Source organism: Leopardus geoffroyi, chromosome B1, assembly GCF_018350155.1.
Source record: "Leopardus geoffroyi isolate Oge1 chromosome B1, O.geoffroyi_Oge1_pat1.0, whole genome shotgun sequence".
Lineage (NCBI taxonomy): Eukaryota > Metazoa > Chordata > Mammalia > Carnivora > Felidae > Leopardus > Leopardus geoffroyi.
In genome coordinates this window covers 163976070-164001777 of record NC_059327.1, presented here as the reverse complement: position 1 = coordinate 164001777, position 25708 = coordinate 163976070, and the positions used below count along the sequence as shown (strand labels likewise).

The 25708-nt window shown below is 41.0% G+C and overlaps 1 protein-coding gene across 3 annotated transcripts; it reads right to left on the bottom strand.

Moving 5' to 3' along the window:
* Positions 1–1363: 1363 nt before the first annotated feature.
* On the bottom strand, positions 1364–25628 carry LRRC66 (leucine rich repeat containing 66). 3 transcript variants are annotated; one of them, XM_045474089.1, is made up of 6 exons: positions 25336–25628; positions 23605–23663; positions 22836–23336; positions 10989–11158; positions 5023–5215; positions 1364–3838 (listed from the first exon to the last, which is right to left on the bottom strand). In XM_045474089.1, exons 3-6 carry the CDS (start codon positions 23329–23331, stop codon positions 1602–1604), a joined length of 3096 nt encoding a protein of 1031 aa, XP_045330045.1. In that variant the 5' UTR covers positions 23332–23336; positions 23605–23663; positions 25336–25628; the 3' UTR covers positions 1364–1601. The 3 variants fall into 3 exon arrangements, with proteins under 3 accessions (XP_045330045.1, XP_045330047.1, XP_045330046.1); XM_045474091.1 differs by having other exon boundaries at positions 5023–5212; XM_045474090.1 differs by lacking the exon at positions 23605–23663.
* Between the last annotated feature and the right edge of the window lie 80 nt (positions 25629–25708).

Here is a 25708-nt window from a genome sequence, read left to right as displayed (position 1 = left end):
AGGTGATCCTTAAACTGTATCATGAAAGAAGGGTAGATGTTTGCCAGGCAGATGAGGCTGAGTTTAGCGGAAAGCTCACAGGTGCAGCCTGGAAAGGGGGAACAGTGTGGACTAAGGTGTGGTGGGGCGATATAGCCCAGTGTGTTTGTAATTTTGAGGTCAGGAATGAGGTAGAGCACAATGAAATAAATACGGGATGGAAAACTGCCTGGAAAGCAGGGCCAGATCATGGACATCCCTGTACATTGTAATAAAGGGTTTGTTTTCACTCATTTATTTAATACATTGTTGTATGGAAAACCTAAATGACAGACCTGGGGAGGCAAGGCACATTTTGTTATTGTTGTTCTCCTGGAGGTTATAATATACAAGGGGCAGACAGACGTTAAATCAATAATCACAAATATACCTATTTAATTTTACTTGCGATAAGCTCTTGTCTGTGAAGGATGATGCTTATGTAATGAGAGTTTGTAATGGAAAAAGCTAACTTGCTCAGGGGGTCCAAGAAGCCTTCCCTGAGGAAGTGAACATGAATGTGAGAACAGAGTAGGGGTTACTGAGCCAGAGGAGGGCTTGTTTGGGTGCGGTCGTTGGGTGGGGTTGGGAAGTACATTGAGGACAGTTGTGACAGGGGCAAAGACCCGGGGGCAGGGAGTTATCTGGGGCTGAAGTGAAGCAGAAAAGCCTATCGATGGACTCCAATCAGGGGAGCCTCATGATCATATTTGCATTTTAGGGACTGCCCCCTGGCTGTACTGTGGGAAATAATAACAGCATATAGGACTGGAGGTAAAGAAACCTGTTGGTGTGCTATTATCTTAGATCCAGTGGGAAGGTCAAGGTGAGAGCAAAAGCTGGCAGTGTGGACAGAGAAGAGGGGCTAGATTTGGTAGATGTTTAGGGGCTAGACTTGGCTGTTCCTGCTGACTAATGAATTAGATGTGGGAAGTGAGGAGGAAGTCAAAAGAATGACTCCTGGGTTTCTGGATGGAGCAACCGAGTAGATGGCGAAAAGGGGCACAGAGGATCAGATATGGTGGGTGGAGAGGATTAGGCGGAGCTAATGAGCTTCATTTTGGACACACTTGGTTGGAGGTGCCTATGGAAATATCCAAATGGCAGCTGGATGCGAGTGTGAAGTTCCAGGAAGATTTCAGAGCTGGAGTTACAGAAACAAAAACATCAGCAGTTAAGGTGGTGGTGGAATGGACAGTTCACACAGGGAAAGTGGATTGAGTGAGAAGACAGAAGACAGGTCCTGGAAAGGACCACACCCTAGGAAACATAGGTATTTAACAGGGGAGCGTAGAAAGAAGTAGAAAGGAGCCCGAGGAAGAATGACCAGAGAGGTAGAAGAATCAGACTGATTTTTAATTTACTGTTTGGTCTACAAAATGGTCCCTCTTTTAACATAACTTATGGGGAAAAAAAAAAAAAACCAATTTAGAGTTACTCTGAATCCCCCCCAACTTTGTAGTTTCATGATCAACCTCTCAAAAGCTGTGATGTCCTTTGTGCAGAATTTGTTAAAATGGGTTCAGCCGTTCTGTCCAGTGCTTCGGTCTATACTAAAATGCTATTTGAGTTCCGTTTGACTTTCAAATGTCCTGGTCTCTGTCATAGTAGAGCTGGTCCTCACACAGAGAGCCAACTCCCAACAGGTTGTTCTGGGTCTGCATTTGAGTAGAGACGTTACAGTGCTCCTTTTCTGACTGCGACACATTCTCCTGTGAATATGTACCCCAGTCTCTATCACCAAAGGGCTCCTGTGCTCCTACTGAACTGGTTTCATTTGGAGGCTCTTGTAACAACGGCCCCTGGCTCCTGGAACTGTTTTCAGTATAATCCCTCTCTTCTCTTTCACACTGAAGAGCTGGCTCGTCACCACAGGACTGTAACAATCGAGTTTGGCTTATAACCTTCCTGGAATTATAGTTCTCAAGAGGACGTATCAACCCCTCATTTGCATCAGTGTCTATCGGGTGGGAATTCATGTTGACCCTTTCAGGATTTTGTGGTGAGGGTCTTAAGTTTTCACCTGTAGTGACCTTGAGAGGAGTATCATTTTGAGCTGTGTTTCTCCCCTGAATGCAAGGTTCGTATTTGTAAATATCTGAGTCTCTTTCATGACAGTCACTCTTATCAGAATCTGAGGGAGCTTCAGGAGAACATGATGGTCTTTGTGGTAAGACATCTACACTGAAAAATTCTAAGTCTCTAAGTGAGCACTGCCACTCTACTGCCTCAGATTGGAGAGCTGTGGCATAATCATAAGTGACCTTGCCTGCGATCTCGTCCTTGAGGGGACTGTTGGCCGATGATCCAGGCAAGGTCAAGGCATCCTCAACTGTACGAGTGTTAGAGGCACTTTCCAGATAAGTCTTGTATAAACCAGAGTCTGGACCAAAAATGAGAGGTTTTTCAAAATGATCCTCCTGATTCTCACATTTCCCCAGAATCTTCTGGAAAGTGCTGTAGGCCTCAGGATCCTCTAATGATGTAACATTGTCCTTCCTCACCCCTGAGTCCTTGTCCTCTGGGGGCCCGCTGGCCCTGTGGCTCTCCTCGCCATGTGCCTCTTCATCGGTCACATTTCTTTCATCATCTGAACTCGAACTGAGGGTAAATAAAGACCCTTCATCAGAATCGTAGTTGCTGTCCAGCTCGCACTGAGGGTCACAAGGAGCATGTTTCTGCTCTGGTTCCGTGTTAGCGGGCGTGACACGCAGGTCACGGCCCCATCCCGGAGGAAGGACTGGTGGGGATGGGTTCATCTCTCCTGGGTCACCGAGTGTGACCTCGCTGGAGCAGGCGGGAAGCCCCTCCTCAGCACTGGCCCTCGTGAGCCTCTGCTGCTGTGTGTCCAGCAGATTCGTGTAAATGCTCACTTGCGTTTCCTCCGAAAACTCCGAAGGTAACCATTCGGTGTCCCCTCTTTTCTCATTCTCTGCAGTCCTCTGTGCTTTCGTACATGCTTGCATTTTAGAGAGAGAAGCTGTCATTCCTTGTGAGAGTGGTGCGTTGAATTCATCCGAATCACTATGAATTGATCCAGAGACAGTTAGCAATCTGCCAGCTGCCGCAGGGACACCCACTGAGTGCTCGCTGAGAGAATCTTCCTGGGCCACCGTCGCATAATTTATTTCTCCAAAAACATCTTTCTGGTAGATGTGATCCTGTCCTGCAGGAGTTGGTTCCTTATGATCGGCGTTTGTCTGTCCTCGGAGAGTGGAGCGGGCCTCGCTGTCACTCAGAAGTACGTCATCCTTTCTACTCCCAGGGCCACTATGGTCCCCGCACGGTCCCCTGCTCTGCTGGCTGCCAGAAAGAATTCCGTCGGGGAGGGCAGCAGCATCGGGGCCTGCCGGGGCCTGCTTCTCACCGAGAGGCAGGTCTGTCCTCAGGCCCTGGGTGTTGCCTGCAGCTTCGATGTCCATACAGAAGCCCTCGTTGGAGTACGCGTTATCCGAACTGGGCCTTTTGTGTCCGCACCTCTGTTGCCACAGTCTGTCCAGGAAAGGCCTGGCAAAAGCCCCCAGGCAGAAAGCCACGAAGAACGTGATGAACACCGCCAGGCACACCGCCAGGGTGAGGTCCTGGGAAGCCTCCTCCTTTACGGGGCTCCTGACCCATCTCGGCAGCCGGCTCCGCTTCTCACTGGGGTGGGTACCGGCAGGGTCCTTGCTCCCCGGGGTGGAAAAGTGCTCGGATGGTCCCTCCTGGGGCCGCTCGTCTCTGCCTGCTATGAGGCTTTTCATAGGATTCATAGTAACGAGAGGAAGGCGGGTCTCCCTGGAAATTCTTTGGGGACTCCACCGGTAGGCCTCCTCGTTCCCTGCAAGTGGGGTGGGGGAAACGCACAGTGAGTGGACGCTGAAGGAGGGCTCTGGTGGCTTCAGAAGCTTGCGTGAGTCCCCCATCTAACTACATCTGAAGCGTATAAGCAGCCTTACTGATGGATCGGGCGACTGTCTAATGCCAATAGGATGTCTGCGGCTCCCTGCGCTTGTGCACGTGGCTGTCTGGCTTAGGTCTACTCGTAGGCCCAGGAGGCTGGGTGTTTCTTAGGCTTCTTGCCCGACTGCTGCCCAGGGGAGGAAAGAAGCGAGACTGGAGGGGACAGCTGCGTCGCTCCTCCTTCCTCCACATCCTCCCCTGCCGCACATTTCCGAGAACGTTCCATCAGGGCCCTGCAAGGCCCGCCCTGGCTCTGCCCACGTGCACCATTATCTTTCCCACAGCTAACGTTAAGACTTCTCTGTGGTCTTCGTGGATTTCTTCTAAACCTGGTAAGCACGGCCTTGCTTGTCCTTTAGTGCAGCCGTGAACAGAGGAGAGCCCAGGGCTCACTGAAAAACACTTCCCATCCCACAACCAGGAGGGGCTTGGGATCTTTAGCCAAGATAGTTAATGGCAAAAAAAGGTTTTCAGAATGCTCAACTCTAGTAATGTGGTCTAGCATTTGGGGAAAGTGTCAGGGAACAAATCAAAGAAAAGTATATTTTTGAAATATGTATGTTTTGTTTATCTATAGGAATATCTTTTCAGAGGGTTAGGAAGTATTTTATTTTATTTTATTTTATTTTATTTTATTTTAATTCCGGTATAGTTAACATACAGTGTTATTTTCAGGGGCAAGCACTTTAAATAATCATGTTTCACATTTTAAAAGTTCGTTCTTTGATCAAATATTTGTTAAGAATTGGGATAAAAATGCGACATTTTGGGGCTTTCTCTTCTGGTGAAATTTCTGTTTTTGACCAAATCTAATTGTTTCTGAGCTATTTAAACTAGGTTTCTTTGACCCTGTGAAGAAAATTATTCATGAAGTGAGAGAAATAGGTAGCAGTGATGATTCTGTGACACAGTGTGTGGCTGACTTAATGCCATAATCAACATTTTTGCTTTAGGGAGACTGTCACCATTTCAAATGAGACTAAATTTTTCATGGGCTTTTTTTTTTTTTTTTTTTTCAGTTCAGCTGGAACATTCTAGGAAAAAGAGGCACCACTGACTTACCTACAGACTGGCTGCAAATTATATTCCATGTTTTCCTCCAGGATTCAGAAATGAAATTTTGGAAGGCTGCCACACTATGGTCACACTGCCATCGATTATCAGCCAAGTCCACCTCCAGATGGGGAAATTCTAGGGCAATGAGCATCATTGGCAGGATGGTGGTGAGAACATTGTTGCTGAGGTCTACAACCTGCTTGAGAAGGAACAAATTTAGGACAGTCTGTGAATAAAAGACTTTGGAGACAAAATAAACAATACAGATATTGCTTACATTGGTATGGAGGCAATATGAATTTTGCACTGATGTGAGAGTTAGAGAATACTGGGTTTAAATTTCTGTTCTGCCCCTAGCAACTCTATCAGCCTCAGCAAACTGTTCACTTTTTAGGAACCTACCCCCTAGGGTTGTTGTAAGGATTAAATGAATGTGAAAGCTTTAAGTATTGTGCCTACCTATATTAGATGCCTAATCATTTTCCCTTTCTTCTCTACTATGATTTGAACTGTTAGATAAAACTTAGACTTCCTGTTGTTATCAAGGTCTAGAATTAGATACCAGGTCTGGAATTTCTAGAAGCACTGTGATCTTGACAGTGACAGAAGATGCTGGATGATGAGTGCATAGAACACAGAACTGTGGTTGACCAGAAGTAGCAGAGAGATCTTTTGCATCAACTATTATCTCAAGGGTAGTAGTACATTTCCCTGCATCCATGGATACCTAGTATACACAAGATGACTAATTTTTCTAGTTTGATCAGAAATGAAGGGGAGAGACGCCGGGGTGGCTCAGTCGGTTAAGCGTCTGACTCTTGATTTTGGCTCAGGCCGTGATGTCACCGTTTGTGAGATGGAGCCCCACGTCGGGCTCTACGCTGTGAGCACAGAGCCTGCTTGGGATCCTCTCTCCCAGTCTCTCTGCCCCTCCCCTGCTCCCACGTGTTCTCTCTCAAAATAAATAAACATTAAAAAAAAAAAAAAAAAGAAAAGAAATGAAGGGGAACCTGGGAAACAAAAAGGATTCGGTGGCTCTAGAAACACAGAGCCAGATCTGCTGAAGTTGGATATGGCCGTGACACGATACGGCAGGAAGAGCAGTTGGGTGTAGCTCCAGCTACTATTGGCCGAGTGCTGCTGTGTACCAGGCCTTCCATCAGGCGCTTCACATGCATTATCTCCAATCCTCCCCAAAGCTTCCTCAGAGGAGGAAACTTACCACCTAGCCCCTGCTACTAGGGCCTGGTACATGGCAGGTGCTCAGTAAATAATGGAGAAAGGAATGAATGAATGAAATGGCAGAGTTGAGAGCTGATCTAGCCCCACAGCCGTGCGCCTTCCACTCTGGAACACGCTCTCTCAGAGCCTGATCTCCCACTGCACTGGAGTGCAGGGCTGGGTGGGTGGGGGGAGGCAGCGGGAGGCAGAGGTGGGGCTTGAGGAGGGGCAGGTGGTCATTAGAAGAACAGAAAATCATAAAAGAGAAAATGCAAACCTTGCTGGAAGGAAAAAAAAAAAAAAAAAAAGGAAAGTGGGCCATGGATGAAAGCCAGAGAGACTGAATGTTATCCAGGTCATTTGTTTTCTAAACATCAGGGGAAAAAAACAGCACTGATATCTTGGGCTCTATAAATTCCTAAGAAGAGCAGATTCAAACAAGAGCACCATGACCAAGACCACTACAGGTAGAATCGGAATTCTCCCTGAACTTAGGTAGTGAGGGCAACCTTTCCAGTGTTGAGTAACCAAGCAGTCTTGACTCCCAAAGGAGGGTTGCCAAAAATAGGAAGTAGGAGACCAGGAGGGGGATAGGGAGAAAATTAAACCACTTTGCTTGGCCCGGCCTGGCCTGGGACCAATAGCTTTCTTCTGTACCCCTCCTCAGCAACAGAGTGAAATCCTCTGATGGTTTTCAGCTGGTCACTTTCTTTTTAGTGCATTGTCTACATTTGTGTCACCCTAGCATCTTATTATATTACAAATCATGGGACTGAAAACAAAACTGAAGCAAGGACAGAAAACGAATCAAATGATTCGGGAGGAGTAATTTCTGAGAAAAGATGAAAGCAGAACAGTCCAATTTGGCTAAAGAAAGAAGCCATCCACCAACATCTGAAAGGGGTGTACGTTACAGAAAGATTGGGAGGCACCTAATATAGCTCCACAAATCACTGCATCTAGGAAGAACGGGAAAGATACAGAATGCTAATCTGAAATGTCAGTTTACATAGATCTCATTCTATCTAAACACGATGATGACTGTATGCTTTGAAAAATCTATCTGGCTTCTGGAAAGATGCCCTCACGGGAAAACACATAGCATAGTGTAAGTATTAAATACATCTCCTGAAAAAGAAGAAAACATCTATTTTAATATTCAGCTTTCTGGTACCAAATATATCCATCGAGTTCCAAAACCAGTTTTTAGAGTTCTTGCCAAACACGGAGAAGGGATAATGGAGAAGGAGAAATTGTATGATTCTGGGCAGGTCAGGTGAAGCAAGAATTACAGAGGATTGAAAACATTCCTGGCGCTGGTTTTTAGTTGGCCTGTAGCATCTGTTGCATGCGAGCTACAGAACACTAATGAAGCACAGCAAAAATGCACAGGAGATAAAAACAGACATAGGGCAATTACATACACAAATACACTTATAATCAGTATCCAGTGCGTTAAACGAGGTTCCCAGGCAATCTGCAACCTATTTGTGGCGAATTGGGGAGCACTTTCTCATCTGCTCTGATCAATACTGTGGCAAAGATGGTCCCCAGCGACCCTGCCTCCTGGTATTCACACCCTTGAGTGGTCTCCTCCCCTAGAGCGTGGGCAGGGCCTGTAACTTGGTTCTAAGCAACAGAATATGGCAAAAGCAATGTGATGTCACTCCCATAATCACATTATATTAGATTGTAATGTTTTTCTTGCTGGCAGGCTCTGCCCTTCAGGCTCTAAAGCAAGTTGCCATGCTGTGAACTGCTCTACGGAGAGGCCCCCATGGCATGGAACTGAGGGGAGGCTTCGGCTGACAGACGGTAAGGAATTGTTCAACAGCTCACAGGAACTGAGTCTTGTCAACAACCACATGAGCTTGGAAGTGAATTCATCTCCAGCTGGACCTTCAGGTGAGCTTCCAACCCTGGCCAACACCTTAACTGCAGCCTCTTGAAGTAGCCCTAGCAAAGGATGAGGGACCCTGCCTGGCTTCCGGACCCTGCAAGTTATGAGATAATGTGGGGTTTGGAACTGCTAAATTGGTAGTAATTGTTACACAGCAATAGGTAACTAATACACCTGTTCATGATCATCTACTTATTCATTCCTTTGCTCGACAAGTGTTTTAAAATATGTGTTATGAATTAGACATATGCAAAGCACTAGAAAACAAAATAGATTATGGTGTATGTCCTCAAGGAGCGTAAGGATTATGGGGATGTAGGCATTAACAACTAACCATCCCTAAAACTAAATGATGATTTCTGTTGTGATGAATGCAATAAGGAAAAAGCATAGCATATTATAAGTGTATATAAACAGGCAACTAATTCAATCTGGAGGCCCCGGGAAGGCTTCCTTGAGGAAGTGACATTGAGGGATTCATAAGAGTTAGCTCTTCCAAAGGATCAGCAAGTGGGGAGGCCTTAGTGTGAAGATAGGAGTGCAGTGAGCAAGGGGAGAGTGGTTTGCAATGAGGCTGGAGAGGCAGGCGGGGGCCAAGCTCTTGTTGTGAAAGCTTAGGAGGGGTTCTAACAAGAAGTGGCACAAGCAGATTTGTATGTTAAACTAGTGGGATACCGTGGCCACTTTAGAATTTCTATATGTAGTCTACGTTTATAAAGAGCTTGGGGCACCTGGATGGCTCAGTCGGCCAAGCATCTGACTCTTGATTTCAGCTCAGGTCGCTATCTCGTGGTTCCTGAGATCAAGCCCCGCGTCAGGCTCTGCACTGACAGTGCGGAGCCTGCTTGGGGTTTTCCCTCTCTCTCTCTCTCAAAATAAATAAATAAACATTAAAAAAAAGAGCTTGCTATATTCCAAACACTGTTCAAAGCACTTTATGTGCATTCAAACATTTAATTCTCATAACATTCTATGAGGAAGGAATGAAGTCATCTCTGTTTTTTCAAATGAGAAAACTGAGGCACAGAGACATTGGGTCACTTGCCCAAGATTGTGGGGCTGCAAAGTGGCAGAGCTTCGGTTTCAACTCAGGCAGCTGACCCCAGGGTCTACTCACCTCACCACTGCTTTACTGGTCTCCCTTCAATAGCGGAGGGACTTGGGGGACCCTGGTTGAAAGGGAGCAGTTGGAAATTTGTCTTGCAGCAATACTTGAATAACACTTCTCATAAAATTGGGAAAAATCAGCTATGGTGCTGCGGTCTAATCTGACGGCCACTAACCACCCATGTGGCTTTAGAGCACTGACCTGTGACTAGTTAAATTGGGATATGGGTGTGAATAATATACACCAGGGTTTAACAATGTGAAATAGCTCATTAATAATTTTTATATTGATTACATAACTTTATATTTGTAAAAAATAATATTTGGGTATACCGGGTTAAAAAATATTTTATCAGGGGCACCGGGGTGGCTCAGTCGGTTGAGCGTCTGGCTTCGGCTCAGGTCATGATCTCGCGGTTCGTGGGTTCGAGCCCCGCGTCGGGTGCTGTGCTGACAGCTCAGAGCCTGTAGCATGTTTTGGATTTTGTGTCTCCCTCTCTCTGCCCCTCCCCCACTCGCGCGCTGTCTCTCTCTCAAAAAGAAATCAACATTAAAAAAAATTTTTTTTAATAAAAATATGTATTACTAAACGAAATTCACCTACTTATTTTTACTTTCTGAATCTAGTGACTAGAGCCTCTAAAACTGCATACCTGGCTCACAATGGTTTCTCTCGAACGATGCTGGCCTACATGAAGAGTGAGGGTGTGTGACAGAGGATACGGGGCACTAAGTCTCTTCCTGAGACATCGCTAGATGTCACACTGGAGGCCCCTCAGCCTCTCTAAAGGGAGTACTGTGGGAGGATTTTACAATATCCCCCAGAGAAGAGGGAGGTGGAGGACACTGCTTGGGGAAGGGACGGAAGCTGCTGGGCCCAGAGCAGGGCTTTGGGACGCTTCCCCCTCCCAGCTGTCAGTTCTTCAGTGAGATTCATTGCAAAGTGCCTGAGAGACAGGTGTTCTGGCTCCAAAATGTGACGTAGAGACCCCAGGATGGATGGGTCTGACGTTCAGAACAGTATGTGGCATGTGGTAAGTAATGTACAAGCATGAGCTGTTGTTACTATCATTTTTATATTTAGTGCCCAGTTTGGGTTTGGAAGCAACAGTGTCACAGGCCTTCAGGGCCCCATGTCATCCTGGGTTGCTGACATCTCAGCATTGACCAGCGTGGCTCAGGGGAACCTCCCCAAGTGCTCCAGATTGCACAAGACCCCAGTGACCTTTGACCCACCTTGCGGCTCAGGGAGGGGGCCTCGATTATAACTCCGATTTAATTTCTTGCCAGCTGGTAAGTGGTAAGTTGGAGCTGGGTTTAGTTTGATTTAGAAAAATAATGTGCCAAATATTGGTGCTGGGTAATATGTTGGAATAACACTCATGTCCATGACTGAGGCATTTGATTTTTTAAAAAAATTTTTTAAAATTACTTTTTTAATCTTTATTTATTTTTGAGAGAGAGAGAGAGACAGAGTGAGAGCAGAGGAGGAACAGAGAGAGGGAGATGCAGAATCCGAAACGGGCTCCAGGCTCCGAGCTGTCAGTACAGAGCCCAATGTGGGGCTCGAACCCACAAACCGTGAGATCATGATCTGAGCCGAAGTCAGATGCTTAAATAGACTTATCCTTTTTGACTAACAGCCAGTACTCCTGGGCATGGGGAATATTTCAATAGAAATATTTTTCTAATGTAATTGCCCATATGGCTACATATTGGAATACTCTAAAAGTCATTTTATAACCTGTAACTTCTTGAGGTCCTTGAAGGCTCCTGGATGAATTCTGAATATTTTGTTGCTCTTTAAGTTGAGGTTCTCCAGCCGTAGGCAGTTACGAAAGTCAGAAAAACCTATCTGTGATATCCCATTGAACGACAGGTCCAAACTCTGTAATGACTTCAGTTTCCACAGTCCTGTTAAAAATAAAAAGCAAATTAAAATATAAATGGGTGATATCTACTGTTGCATTGTTTATCATGGTGAAAAAGTGGAGTGGGGTACAGCTGTACCCCAACATACTGTTCCATCTGAAAGAGAAGGGGGGACCAAGGGAGCGGGAGGGGAAAGGTCAAGTTGCAGAACAGCAGAGAGTAGGATTCCAACGTTCTTGGGGAAAAAGCCACATGCAAACCAGATACATATGTTCTGAGCAAGCAGAGAAAAAGCCCGGGAAGGAGATGAACCAAACGATCCGTACTAGGAACACTCCAGAGGTATTGTTGATACTATGAACATTACTAGGCATTCATGTATGTTTCATAGGTAGTAAGTTGTAGCTAGATTTTGTTTTCTGACAAAATAATCTAACTGGGTTTTGGTCTCTGTCTTTGTATTTCACTTGACTCCAGAGAGTAACCAGGAGGCCCATTTGGCCCAGAAAATAAAGGCGGAGAAGGAGGTGCCTGTCCTCGCAGACTTCCAAATTTGATTACTCGTCTGAGTCTCATAAGGCAGCCCTGCATTTTTACGTTTCCTTCCACTCTGTTCTCACATGTACTTTGAGTCTTTAACCAACTACTACCTAATAGAGCAGGTTGGTTCGATTCCAGAAGGGTTTGTTCCTCTGTACTGTCTGCAAGGACCTCGTAATCAGACTGACCATGCAGAGAGAGGATGACCTACTTCAAATAGCTGTCCATCCATGTTATTGTATGTTCACATCAGCCATACAGGTGAAATAAGAGATCAGGAGGACAGCTCAATCAAAACATTAAGAGCAAGGCACATAGTGCTGAGGACAAATAGAGCATAGAGCCCTTGTGTCTGGCTGAGTGATAAGACATACAAGAAAAAGTTACCAGTTATACAGGCAGCTACATCCTCACCATCCTACTATAAAACTAACTGTTATTTGTCTGTCAGCCTCTCCATTAGGTGACCAGTCCCTTCAGGGCAGAATTCACATCTTTGTGAACTCCTGCCATGCCTGGAATATAATATGTATTCAATAAGCCAGAGGTTACGGTGTTTGACCTTCTCAGAGATTTAAAAATTATTGAACTAACAATAAAGATGCAATACAAAAATTTGCATTTCTAGCTTCTCTTGAAAAAGCTGAAGTTCCAACCGGCGCAAGACAGTGGTGAGAGCCAAATGAGGGCTGCCTGTTTTAGATGGGGCAGACACTTACAGAAGATGATTTCTTTGTACTCACGCCTCTATTAAAACCAGGAAAACAAAGGATAGGCCAAGAAGCTGCCTGTTTAAAAAAAAAAAACCAAATGGGAGAGAACCAAGGCTGATATTCAGCTGGCAGATGCTAGTAAGAAGTGCTTCCATATTGGTTTGTAAATAATGATTGCGGAGCTCTCCTGTGATGCCACATGACCCTAGGCACCTCAGTGAGTCCCCTCCCCCGCAATGTCCACCCTCTACCAAAGCAGGACTCTGCTCCATCACAATGGCCAGGAGGCATGCAACTGGAAAGCCCAGGCTACAGTCCAGTTGTTAAGTATTTTGAATATAACCCCTGGAAAAAAATATGTTTCTTCGTGGAGTGAAGAATATTCCTACACATTTTCATTTACAAACATATGGGTCTGCGAGAAAAAAAAATGCAGCATAAGACACCAATATGAAAGCAACTATAGTTTCCTTAACATTGTCATGACACTTACCTGGCCTATATATGGATGTGAGCCCATATTTCCCTATAGTAACTCACTGCTTAACTGAATTGAACGTGTACCCTAGGAGTTCAGTGGAGGGAAGAAATCATTGTAAAACTCCTATGTAATTGTACACTCTCTTTATGCCTTAAGCATGTCACAAACATGTCCTTTTGAGCCTCATAAAGCCCTGGGAGCTGTTACCGTCTCGTAATGACAAAACCTAGGCGCAGTGAAGTTAGGAACTTGCCCAATGTCATAGTAGGTGGAGCTGTGGAGCTCAGATTGAAACTCAGATCTCGTAACCATTACTGTTTAACCATGGACACTTCATAAGAAAAAAAAAAGACACGGGCAGGCCCATGTTTAAAGAAAAAATAGTATAACATATGTAGTGGCAAAATGAATGGCAATACTAGCACAAAGATCAGGGGAAATTAAGTGGAAGAATACTGTTGTAAGTTTCTTGTGTTATAGGCAAGTGGTATAATACCACATAAAAAACAGACTGTGATGTTAGGATGTATATCAAAAACCCCAAAGCAACCCCTAAAACAGCACAGCAACAGCAAAGAATTATGGCTAGAAAGGAGATAAAGAGGATTAATTTCAAAAATACACCATTAATGCAAAATAGGCAAAGGGAAAAGGGGGAACTAAGAATAGAAGGAACAAATGGAAAAAAAATCAATATGATAGATATAAATAATAGTCTAAAAACACCAATTAAAAGGCAGAGATACTCCATTTGGATAAAAATTCAAGGGCCAACTGTATAATTCCTACAAGAAACCCACTTTAACTATGAAAACATGAATAGGATACATGTTAAAGGATGGAAAAAATAGTCTTTCCTGCAAATGGCGCTGGAATAATTGCATATCTTTAAAACTTCTATATGCTATTCATACTATGTACAAAAATTAACCCAGACTATTTTAAAACTATCATAAACCTAGCTGTGAAACCTATATTTAAACCTACATGTAAATAGATCATAAACTTAAAATGTAAAAAAGTAAAGTTATGAAACTTCTAGAAGAAAATATAGGGGAAATATCTTTGTGACTTTGGATTAGGCAAAGATATCTTAGATATGACACCAAAACACAATTTATATGCTAACAGATGAACTGTACTTCCCCCAAATTAAAAATTCTGCTCTTTGAAAGACATTGTTAAAATAATAAATACTCAAGCCACAGACTGGGAGAAAATATTTGCAAATCACGTATCTGTGAAAAGTCTTATATCCAGTATATATAAAGAACACTAAAAGCTTAATAGTTATAAAAAATTTAGATATTGGCCAAAGATTTCTAGACATCATCAAAGATCTACAGATGACAAGCGTACAGAAGGATATCTAATGCCATTGGTCATTAGGGAAATCCAAATTAAAACCACAATGATACACCACTATACATCAATTAGTATGGCTGAAATTAAAAAGACTGACCATACTTGGTGTGGGTAAGGATGTAGGACAACTGAAATTCTTACATAATGCTAGTGGGAATTTAAAATGACACTGTGACTTCACACAACACTGGCAATTTCTTCAAAAGTTAAACATCTACTTAACATCCAACTCAGCCATTCTATGCCTAGGTTATTTTCCCAAGAGAAATGAAAGCATATATTGGCCACAAAGACTTTGTTTCATTATTCTTTTAACGTCAATAGAAACAGTAGTGATGATCCCTCTTTTATCTCTGAGACTGGCCATTTGGAATCCCAGTAAGATGTTGGCCCTTAGACATACTTTTTTCTTGGTTAGCTTGGCTAGAGGATTATCAATTTTATTTATCTTTTCAAAGAAACACATTTTGGTTTTGTGGATTTTAACTGTTTTAAATTTCATTGATTTCTGCTGCAATTTCTATTATTTCTTTTCTTCTGCTTGCTTTAGGTTTACATTGATCTCATTTCTTTAATTTCCCTAGGTGGAAAGTTACATTATTGATTTTAGACTTTTCTTCCAATGGGTGGTTTTAATGCTATAAATTTCCCTCTAGCCACTGCTTTTGCCACATCCCACATATTTTGATAAGTGCATTTTCATTTCACTTAGCTTAAAATATTTTCAAATCCTTCTTGAGACTTCTTCTGTGATACATGTCTTATCTAGAAATGTGTTGTTCAGTTTCCAGAGATTTGAGGGTTTTGCAGCTTTCTGTTACTGATTTCCAGTTTAATTCCATTGTAATCTGAGAGTATACTTTGCAAAGTATACACATACACAAACACACTCTATATAGAGTAACACTATACACACACACACACACACACACAATGGACTATTATTCAGACATCAAAAAGAATGAAATCTTGCCATTTTCAATGATATGGATGGAACTAGAGTGTATTATGCTAAGCAAAATAAGTCAGTCAGAGAAAGACAAATACCATATGATTTCACTTATATGTGGAGTTTAGGAAGCATGATTTCTGTTTATTCAAGTTTGTTACGATGGGTTTTATGGACCAGAATATGGTCTGTCTTGGTAAATGTTTCGTAGAAGCTTGAAAAAAATGTGTATTCTACTGTTGTTGTAGGGAGTATTGTATACATGTCAATTAGATCAAGTTGATTGGTGGTGATATTCAAGTCAACTGCATCCTTATTGATTATTTGCCTGCTTAATCTATCAATTGACAGGTGAGTGTTGGAAGTCTCCAGCTACAGCAGATTTGTCTATTTGTTTTTTCAGTTGCCAGTTTTTTCCTCACATATTTGATTCTCTGTTAGGTGCATTCATGTTTAAAGTTATTATGTCTTCTTCAAGAATTGGCCCCTTTATCCCCTTTATGTAGTGCTTGATCCCTGACAATTTTCCTTATGCTCAAGTCTCCTTTGTCTAAAAGTAATGTACCTCCTCTACTTTTCTTTTGACTAGTGTTTAATGCTTTATCTTTCTCCAACCCTTTAGCTAGCATCTTTATTTATAATAGCTAACAAAGATAGCCTAAGTGTCCACTGACCAGTAAACGCATATCCACACAATGGAATTCTGTCACTGAAAAGGAATGAACTTTTAATACATACAACACCATGGATGAATCTCAAAATAATTATGCTGAATGCAAGAGGCTATACCCAAAATAAAAGTACATGTCATAGGATTGCATTAATATAAAATTCTAGAAAATGTAAACAAATCTATAGTGTGAGAAAGGGGATCAGTGGCTACTTGGGCAGAGGAGAGAGGATGGGTAGGAAAGATAGATTACGAAGAGACACGAGGAAACTTTTGGGTGTGATGGATAATTCCTTATCTTGATAGTGGTGATGGTCTCGCAGATCAGGGTGGTTCAGAAAGTCAGAGGACGGATCAAAAGAGTGCTCAGAACATGGAGAAGCAGGAGGCTCCAACAATGTCTAGACTTACAGAAGCCTGAGCAGTGGGGACAAGATTGTTGATGAGTGCTCTAAACTTCATATAAACTCTGAACTTTTGCAGAAAGAGAAGGGAAATCACCTTCAGTTACCCATTGTGCCTCAAATCACAGAAGTGACCATCATAGCAAAGACTGGGATGGGAAACAGAATTAGAGCCTCAAGGTGATCAAAAGGCACTAGAGGGGTACTGCCATTTTTGAGCACCTGTTGTGTCCCAGGGACTGAGAAATGTTTTACATACACCATCACTCTGTGTGTTCAAGTATTTACAAACACCATCTCCCACCCTCGCATCCTCCCTGTATATGCCATTATCTTCAGTTAAAAATAAGAACCGGGCAGTTTTTCATAGCTTAAGTGACTTGTTTAACGTCAATTAACAGAAGTCTAATACTTATGTTAATTAATACAAGAAGTATAGAAGCATAGAACAATATAAGAGTAAATAAGAAGGGTGGGACCAGAACATCCTAAGCATAAGAGGGGGTGGGGATTTTGAAGGCAGAGAGTTACGAGGATACCCCCTTATTTGATTCCCTTCATAATATCAAGCTAAGATCCCCAAGAGGAAGGAAAACTTCTGTAGATGGGAATTAAGACTGTTGAGTTCAGTTATGCCTCCTACGTGAAGAATTTCCACCTACTTCCAATTTTAGAGAATTAAGGTTTAATTTTATGGAAAGAACTAGTGTGGGTCCTATAAATGACTTTGTTTAGGGTCTCCCAAGACAGAGTTGGGAAATTTGAGTAAACTCCAAGATACTTGGCTGTGAAATTATGGAAAGAGCCTAAAATGTCCATCAACTGATGAATGGATAAAGGTGTGGCTTATATATATAATGAAATACTACTTGGCAATGAGAAAGAATGAAATCATGCCATTTGCAGCAACATGGATGAACTGGGGGTATTATGCTGAGTGAAATAAGTCAGTCAGCAAAAGATAGATATCATATGTTTTCACTCATATGTGGATCTTGAGAAACTTGACAAAAGACCATGGGGGAAGGGAAGGGGGAAAAATAGTTACAAACAGAGAGGGAGGCAAACCATAAGAGACTCTTAAATACAGAGAGCAAACTGAGGGTTGATGGGGGGTGGGGAAGAGGGGAAAGTAGGTGATGGGCATTGAGGAGGGCATTTGTTGGGATGAGCACTAGGTGTTGTATGTAAGCCAATTTGACAATAAATTATATTAAAAAAATAAGATACTTGTCTGTGTTTCTTGATGGGGGAAAATATGTTCTTTTAAAAATTTAGCATGTGAATCAATGTTGAGGGGATGCTCAGGTGAATGAAAGAGGCTGAGAAGTACATTCATGGCTGGGGCTTGGACATCAGAGGGTAGATTCCATGTTTCAGGAGGCTAGAGTCAAACACTGGGAAGAAAATATGGAGGCACTTTTGTGGGGATGGAATTATTTATTGAACTGCTTTCTGATGATCACATAAGCCATGGGAGCCAGGAATCTGATTAGCCTTTGCATTTAAGAAGCCAGAGGTGTTTTATTATTTCCAAGAAATTATTTCAGTGTCTATTAGAAGCAAGGCCACAGAAGGTATGCCCAGACATTAAATTGCCTTAGAAACATTCCTTTGGACTATCAACTTCTTAAATGTTCTCCTAAGAGTGATAACTTGATAATGTAAAACAATGATATTCAGGGGTTATTGCTTCGAGTTCAAAGAGTATTAAGAATTGGAAGAGTCTGGAATGGTCCTAGACAGGTATTGATTTATAAGGTCAGCCCTCAATACATGAGGCAAAGACCTTGAGCCAAAGGTCTTTTATATATACATGAGCCAAAGACCTTGCCCTCTTAGCTTAATGAGATACATTTCATTTTGTTATTTTAGAACCCGACTTGGTTTTGAGAATACAGCTTGTTGGTATTTCCATAATCCAATAACAATCAGCAGGCAATATTCAATTCCCTAAAAATTAAAAGAGTACTAGGGTTGCTTGGGTGGCTCAGTAGGTTAAGCATCTGACTTCAGCTCAGGTTACGATCTCACCATTCATGAGTTCGAGCCCCTTGTCAGGATCTGTGCTGACAGCTCAGAGTCTGGAGCCTGCTTCGGATTCTGTGTCTTCCTCTCTCTCTGCCCTTCTCCCAGTCAGGCTCTCTCTGTCTCTCAAAACTAAACAAACATTTAAAAAAATTTAAAAGAATACAACATACTTTTGTTTTTACCAAACAAATTTTTAGTGTGTTAATGTCAGGCTGTCAAATCTGGTCTGTCAACCTAATTGGAATCCCAGTAAGATGTTGGCCCTTAGACATTTCCAGGCACTCCAGTCACGTGATGAAGGTAGGCTAGTATAACTGGAGATTGATTCCACTGTTGTAAATGTTTTAAAACTGATTTTTCTGTTATTAATGCTGTATTCCAAAAATATAGGAGGAAGGTGGCATCATTAGTAAGGTTAAAGTCACGGCTAGCTACTGTTTTGTAAATTGCATTGGCTAGCACCTCCTCTGGGTGTTTTTCCTAACATGAAGCTTGTGGGTGACGTCACATGTGATTCTGAAGATAGGCGATCAGTTGACACTGGGTTAGTCAGTGTCCAAAGGTGGGCTTTCCTGAAAGCAACTTTTCATTGGTTCTATAAACTGTCACCATTTTAAGTCGTGAGGCATGATTTATAAAAGTACGCATGTGTTACAGGCCAGTTGCTTGATTGCTACTTTCTGAGAACCTCTAATTTATTATTATTTTAGATGAGTGCAAGCACTTATATAAATAGTTAAACACAAATGATTCTCTGCTTGTGAATTATAGTGGGCTAGGGGTTCCATCTACTACAATAGTTATTTAACATTTCAAAAGATAGCTTGAGATTTAGACAAAACGGAATTTATAATTACAATTTGTTTCTAAATAGACTGCTATTCTCAACTTGTGCCAAGAGAGTAAAAATAACTAATATTTGCAAAGCACTTTACAAGTATACAAAGTACTTTTCACACACTTTAATAGCTACCATTTATTATGCCAAATACCATGTTAAGTTAGGTTCTGGAAATACATTTTTTCCTTTAATAATCCTCACAACAATTCTATGAGTAAATTACATTATCCAGATGTTACCTTTAAAAAAAGTTTTTTGTTTTTTAACGTAGGGCTCAATCTTACAACCCCAGGATCAAGAGCAGCATGCTCTACTGAGTCAGCCAGGCACCCCCAAATGTTACCTTTACACAGGGTTAAACAAAGGAATAAAAAAAAAGGGGGGGTCAGAAATAGAATGGTACTCTAGGAAGCACCTCTCATTTACCAGCTTTTTCTCCCCAAGATAGGATTTCAAAATCAGAGTCAGTAAACCACAGTTACAGAATCCCAGAACAGCAAAAGGATGTTACAGGGGACTCAACTGAAATGTATGATGATTATGGGAAAATAATTCAAATCACTCAATGCTATGGATAAAAGAACTCTGAATTATATCCAATTAGATTCAGGGCTTGCATTGGTCTTCCATCATCTATTGGTTTCATTAATCTCTCTATGGTTGCATTTGCTAGACTTCTAATAGAAACTCAGATACAGGATTTGCTCATTTCACATTTTTCCCTCCTTTGCAAGTTTAATATTTTTCCTGGTATTTTGGGAGGCAGAAATTGAACTTGTTAAAGGAAGATGGGGCTGAATGCATCTTACAGGGGTGTTAGGTCCTAAATGGAATTGTATTCCCTCCAACCTCTAATTAGCTCTGGGGAATTTGTCCGCCTTAAGGAGATATGTTCAGTGGTGGGGTAATATTTTGAGATATTAATCTTTTATCTCTATTTCTCTCTTTCCATTTCTCCTCATTCAAGCAGAAGGTAGGTTCTGACCCCAAGGAGTCGCAGTGGGGGGCAGAAAGCAGAGGAGTCTACAAGTCTTTCTGGTTTTTGTTTTCTAAAGACCTAAACCTTTAGAGGAAAAGAATTTCTAGATCTAGATAGAGGTTGTTGAGTGTGTGTGTTTTTTTAAGTCTATTTATTTATTTATTTATTTTGAGAGAGAGTGAGAGCGGGGGAGGGGCAGAGAGAGGGACAGAGAATCCCAAGCAGGCTCCATGCTGTCAGTGCAGAGCCTGATGCAGGGCTTGAACTCACAAACTGTGAGGTCATGACCTGAACTGAAATCAAGAGTTGGACATTCAACCGACTGAGCCACCCAGGTGCCCCTAGACAGAGGGTTTAATAAAAATAAAAAGTGGGAAGAATCTTCTCCAAACTGAAAAATTTTAAAGTAATGTTCTCTGCCTGACAGGAGTAAGGGATACACACAAACACACACACACACATACACACTCATGTACACACACACGCATATGCACAAACACACACACAGATACTTTGATGCCTTGTCTGAGTAGAAGATTCTAGATAGAGCTGTGGTACAAATTTGGAGAAAGGCAGAGGAAAGCCCATGAAAGACTGATGTCAAGTGCAAGTATCTCTATATCCCATCCTCAACTGAATGGGGGCTCAGATTCAGAAATTATGTTGACTTATAGACCATAGAAGGTTAGTACAATTGAATTTGTGGGGTTGAAATTCACATATACCATACTAGTTAAAAAATATGCTATATCATATGGATATGTGTAGCTATAATGATGATCATCAAAGAGTGATAGCAAGCAAAATGGAAATAGTCTAAATATTGTTTGGTCAATCCAATTATAACATATGTACATATAAAAGCTATTCAGTTATTTAAAATATTATTTTTGAGAGTCCTTAATTATATAAAGATGTTCAAAATATACTGTGATATCAAAATATGAATTATTAAATATTATGCAAAGTATGATCCAACTTTGAAAGCAAAATATCTACATACACATAAAGAAAAACCTTAATATATACAGTTGGCCCGTGAACTATACAGGATTTAGGGGTGTTGACCCCCAGCACAGTAAAAAGTTTATATATAACTTTGACTCCCCCCAAACTACTAAAAGCCTGTCATTGACTGGAAGCCTTACCCATAAAAGAAAGTCAAATAGGGGTGCCTGGGTGGCTGGTCGGTTAAGCATCAGACTTCAGCTCAGCTCATGATCTCACAGTTCGTGGGTTCAAGCACCGCGTCGGGCTCTGTGCTGACAGCTCAGAGCCTGGAGCCTGCTTTGGATTCTGTGTTTCCCTCTCTCTCTGACCCTCCCCACTCACACTGTGTCTCTCTCTTGGTCTCAAAAATAAATAAAACATTAAAAAAAATTTTTTTTAAAAGTCAATATTTTGTATGTTATATGTATTATGTACTATATTCCTACAATAAAGTAATATTGAGAAAAGAAAACGTTATTAAGAAAGCCATAAAATAGAAAAGATATACAGTACTCTACTGTATTTATATATTTAAAAAATCCATGTGTAGGTGGGCCTGCATACTTCAAACTGCATTGTTCAAGGATCAACTGTGTTACATGAGGGTCTTCAGTTTAAAAAATTTTTAATTCCTAATGCTCTACAAATAATAGGTTTTTTAAAAATAATAATACAAAAAATTATAAAATAAGGTGCAATTAGTTTATACTTTACACTGAAAATCCTGCAAATTGCTTTTATGGAAAAGCTTAGGGAAAGGAGACTCCTCCCCCTTCTTACACAATTCTGTTGATATGGTGCCTGGGATAATCATTCCTTCACTTGCCAGGCTATTATTTTCAAAATGATGCTTAAAACAGACCAGAAGCTGGAGAAAGAGCAAATCAATGAAGATATGAAAGAACTGAAAATAAGAAAAATTAAATATGCATAATTTGGGATGGAGGGAAAAAATGACAATATCCTTACACTTTCTTTTTTAGTATAGTGTCTCATATAAAGTAAGTACTTAGCAAACAGTGACCAAGCCTAAAAACAAACAAGGAAAGGAAATTGTTTTAGCACTCTTGAATATAAAAAATGGCAAAGGAAGCTAGGGATTATGAATCTGACACATTTTCTTATTAAAACATTGGTGATTCCTTAAAGAGCTCCAACGTGTAGACTACTGAATGTCAGAATGGATGAAAATTTATTATAACAGCAGGATATGTGGAGTATCCTGTTAGAAACCAGGATGAAGAATTCTGATTTTGATCTGAATCAGAAAGTTTCCATATTGATTATATAACATCAGCATATTTCTAGTCTACATTTGGAGGGCAGAAAATGTATTCTAAGAAAAGAAAAATTATAAATATGGCAACATACTTAATTTGAATTGTGCTAAATATTGAAAGTATATGAACTAGTTATTCCTTAGTGCTTTCCTATATTAAGTAACATGTATATGATAAAGTAATTTAAAAACCTGATTATTTAGCACTTAAATAGTTCCTAGTATCTCTCGACAAATCTACATCACATTACTGTAAGTTATAATAATGGGAGATTAAATTGCATTGACTATGAATTCCACATATTATAACTTGAAATTCCACTAAGGAACTCATTTATTTGTTCTGATAAAATTGGTTTACTTTCAGCTATTTCCTCAAATCTGAAAACCACCATGGAATTCCAATGGGCATAAAACATGAACTCTCCACATACTCATTGTTTCTTGGGCTAGTCCATCTTTAAAAATTGTACTTACCCTTGGGAATGTCACGGAGTTTGTTTCTTCGAAGAATTAACAGCTGTAGAAATGCAAGCCCACGTCTCAAGCTGCGTCTGCGGCGTTTCTGCCGTGGTGACTTAGGACTGGGTAGATCCAACCAGACGGAGCAGAGGGAACTGTTGCTGAGGTTTAGTATTTCCAAAGCATGGAAGTGTGCAAGGGGGCTTAAGGTTATTTTTGAAAAGAGATTGTTACTGAGGTCCAGATGTTTTATATTGCAGTCTCCTTTTTTCATGGGGGACTGTAAGAGAGCCCTAAAGAAATGGGCACTTGTATCCACTGTGGCTGCTGTCTGTGGTCTGTCCACAGGTGTATCATGCACTCCAGTAAAAGAACAATTTGTCAGAATATATCCCTTCCGTTGGCACTCAGAATTGAATGAAATACTGCTTTTCCTTGATGGGTTTGTCATTGTTCCAGTAAAATAAAGACCTATCAGCATTGTTATGGCTCTGAAATGCAGGTTTTTCATAATGCCTAGAGAAAGGAAAATGAATTGACTTATTCAAATTAACGTATGTAAAAATTAACAGTGAATAAACAGAAAATTCAATTTTCAATTTAAGATTTAGGAAAATTATCTTGCCTTGATTGCCAATTTAAGTGAAGGATTTCTTAGAAATTGGGGCATTAAAAAGACAGCTAAAAACATGTTATAGTTATAGTCTACAATTACATTTATGTGACATTTTAAAGTAAGAACTCCCCTGATTTTTCAGAAAATACATATTCACTTGGGCCTCACCTCTGTGTCTGCTTTTCCAGGAACATTCAGCCTGCGGTTTTCTTCGGAGTGAGGGAAACCTACCAAGATTAAAGACTTCTGTTTTCTTGCTGGTCATTAGTACTGAGCAAAGTCTATTACGCTTATCTACAACCTGTAATCAGCTATGTGGTTTATTATGTGAGTAACAAGCCATCCGGTTATACTAAACTGTGAACTGTATGGATGGAAAGTTCAACTCACAAAGGAGACTCTTGGTTTTTTATTTTTTTGATATGAAATTTATTGTCAAGCTGGTTTCCATACAACACCCAGTGCTCATCCCAACAGGTGCCTTCCTCAATACCCATCACCCACTTTCCCCTCCCTCCCACCTATCAACCCTCAGTTTATTCTCAGTTTTTAAGAGTCTCTTATGGTTTGCCTCCCTCCCTCTCTTTTTTCCCCCTTCCCCTCCCCATGGTCTTCTGTTAAGTTTCTCAGGATCCACATAGACTCTTGATTTTTTAGCATTAAATTTTTTATAACTTTTCAAATTCTTTTGAAATTATTTAGATGCAACATAAACAAAATGGGTTATAAAAAGGATGTTCTGCATCAGAACCACGAAGATGTAATAAGATATAGAAACATAAGTATCTTTTTCACCAAAGATTAAGAAACTAAAAATTTCAAAATAAGCCTCTACAAATTACAATGGCCAAATGTATGCACAAAAATATTTTAAAGAAAATGGGATAGTGAACTCCTCAAAAGGCTGTATGCTCCCAGAAGGGCCATGTTTCTCTCTCTCCCTCCCTCAATTCACAAAAGAAACTCTTGCTTGATTTTTTTAAGGACTAGAAGAACTACATATATAAATCTCTCCCCGTTGTCCCCCAAGTTTTATATTTTCAATAGTCTGTCATCTGTCACTATGTTGTTTGGATGAGTAAGTGCATGGAGTGAAATTTAACACGTAACTTTTAAACTTTAGTTTTATACAAGGTCAATTCTCCTACTTTTGAAGGGCACCTATATCCAGGTACACATGGCCACGAAGCGTAAAGGTGCCCTACAGCATGGAGGAGTGATTTATTTTTATAACGTGCCTCTCAGACAATACCAGAACTTGATTTAATCTGTACAGCCAGAAAGATATTTGTTTCTGTATTCAAAGCTGCAGTCATTGTAAATACAACTGTATACCAAGTTAATGTAACAATATGAACAATCAAAAAATTTAGTCATTATTCACAGGCACATTACTTGAGAAACATGTGATTGAAAAATACTTATGGGGGCGTAAGTTAGATTTTCATTGACCTGGTTCTTTCAAAGTTGAAGAGATTTATATACTAATAGATTCGAATTCAAAAAACTAGATAAGGATAATTTTAGGTCTTAAAGTGAAAGATGCTACTTTGTAAAGAAAAATTATATATAGTACATACAAACTTCTATGTATTAGGTAAGGAACCACAGTGAACTCCAGAAAAACTTTCTGACAAAACTGAACACAATTAGGTAAAATGTCAGTCTTTAAATGGACACATTCAAGGCTAAGTATGAGGAAGCAGTTAGAGATACTGGGTGTGTGTGTGTCAGAGGGTGAGAGAGGGAGAAGACAGTAGAAGAAACAAAGTACAACAGAAACCAAAGAGGCAATTCTTAAAGAAAGAAGTGAAAATAACTAGAAGACAAAAGCAGAAGGTAGTTGTAGGAGGAAGGTGTAGGAGGAAGGCAACAACGGTAACAGTTTCTAAGGCATACCTTGTGGTTCTTAGGTAGTGTGCCAACAGTCTTCTATCTGGATCTAGCCAGGTGGGGATTTAGACCTGAGCCTTTGAGGCTCCACCCATCTGCCTTTGGAGCCTGTCTGCCCACCCCGTGGCAAACCTTCGCCCTTTCATCCTTCAGGCTCTGGCCTCTTGCCACAGTGACAGGACACATATTCCCCTGGAACACTGAGGGAGGAGCCACTCGAGAGACATTCTGCAATGCACAGAGGGTAGGACTGTCCAGACAGGAACTGGACAGCTTCGAACTGTAAGCTCCGGGATTCCAGAGAGATTATACAAATACCAATGTATTTAAGTATTATCAAGCTATAATTAAATCCATCATGTTTGAACGATTAAGTAGG

What these genes read in the sequence shown, in the direction of transcription:
- LRRC66 (XM_045474089.1), bottom strand. Translation starts at nt 23,331, where the DNA reads ATGAAAAACCTGCATTTCAGAGCCATAACAATGCTGATAGGTCTTTAT. An exon ending in AGGACCTCAAGAAGTTACAG is followed by an intron (nt 5,216 to 10,988) that starts GTTATAAAATGA and finishes TTCCTTCTCAAG; the next exon opens with CAGGTTGTAGACCTCAGCAA. An exon ending in AATTTGCAGCCAGTCTGTAG is followed by an intron (nt 3,839 to 5,022) that starts GTAAGTCAGTGG and finishes CCCCACTTGCAG; the next exon opens with GGAACGAGGAGGCCTACCGG.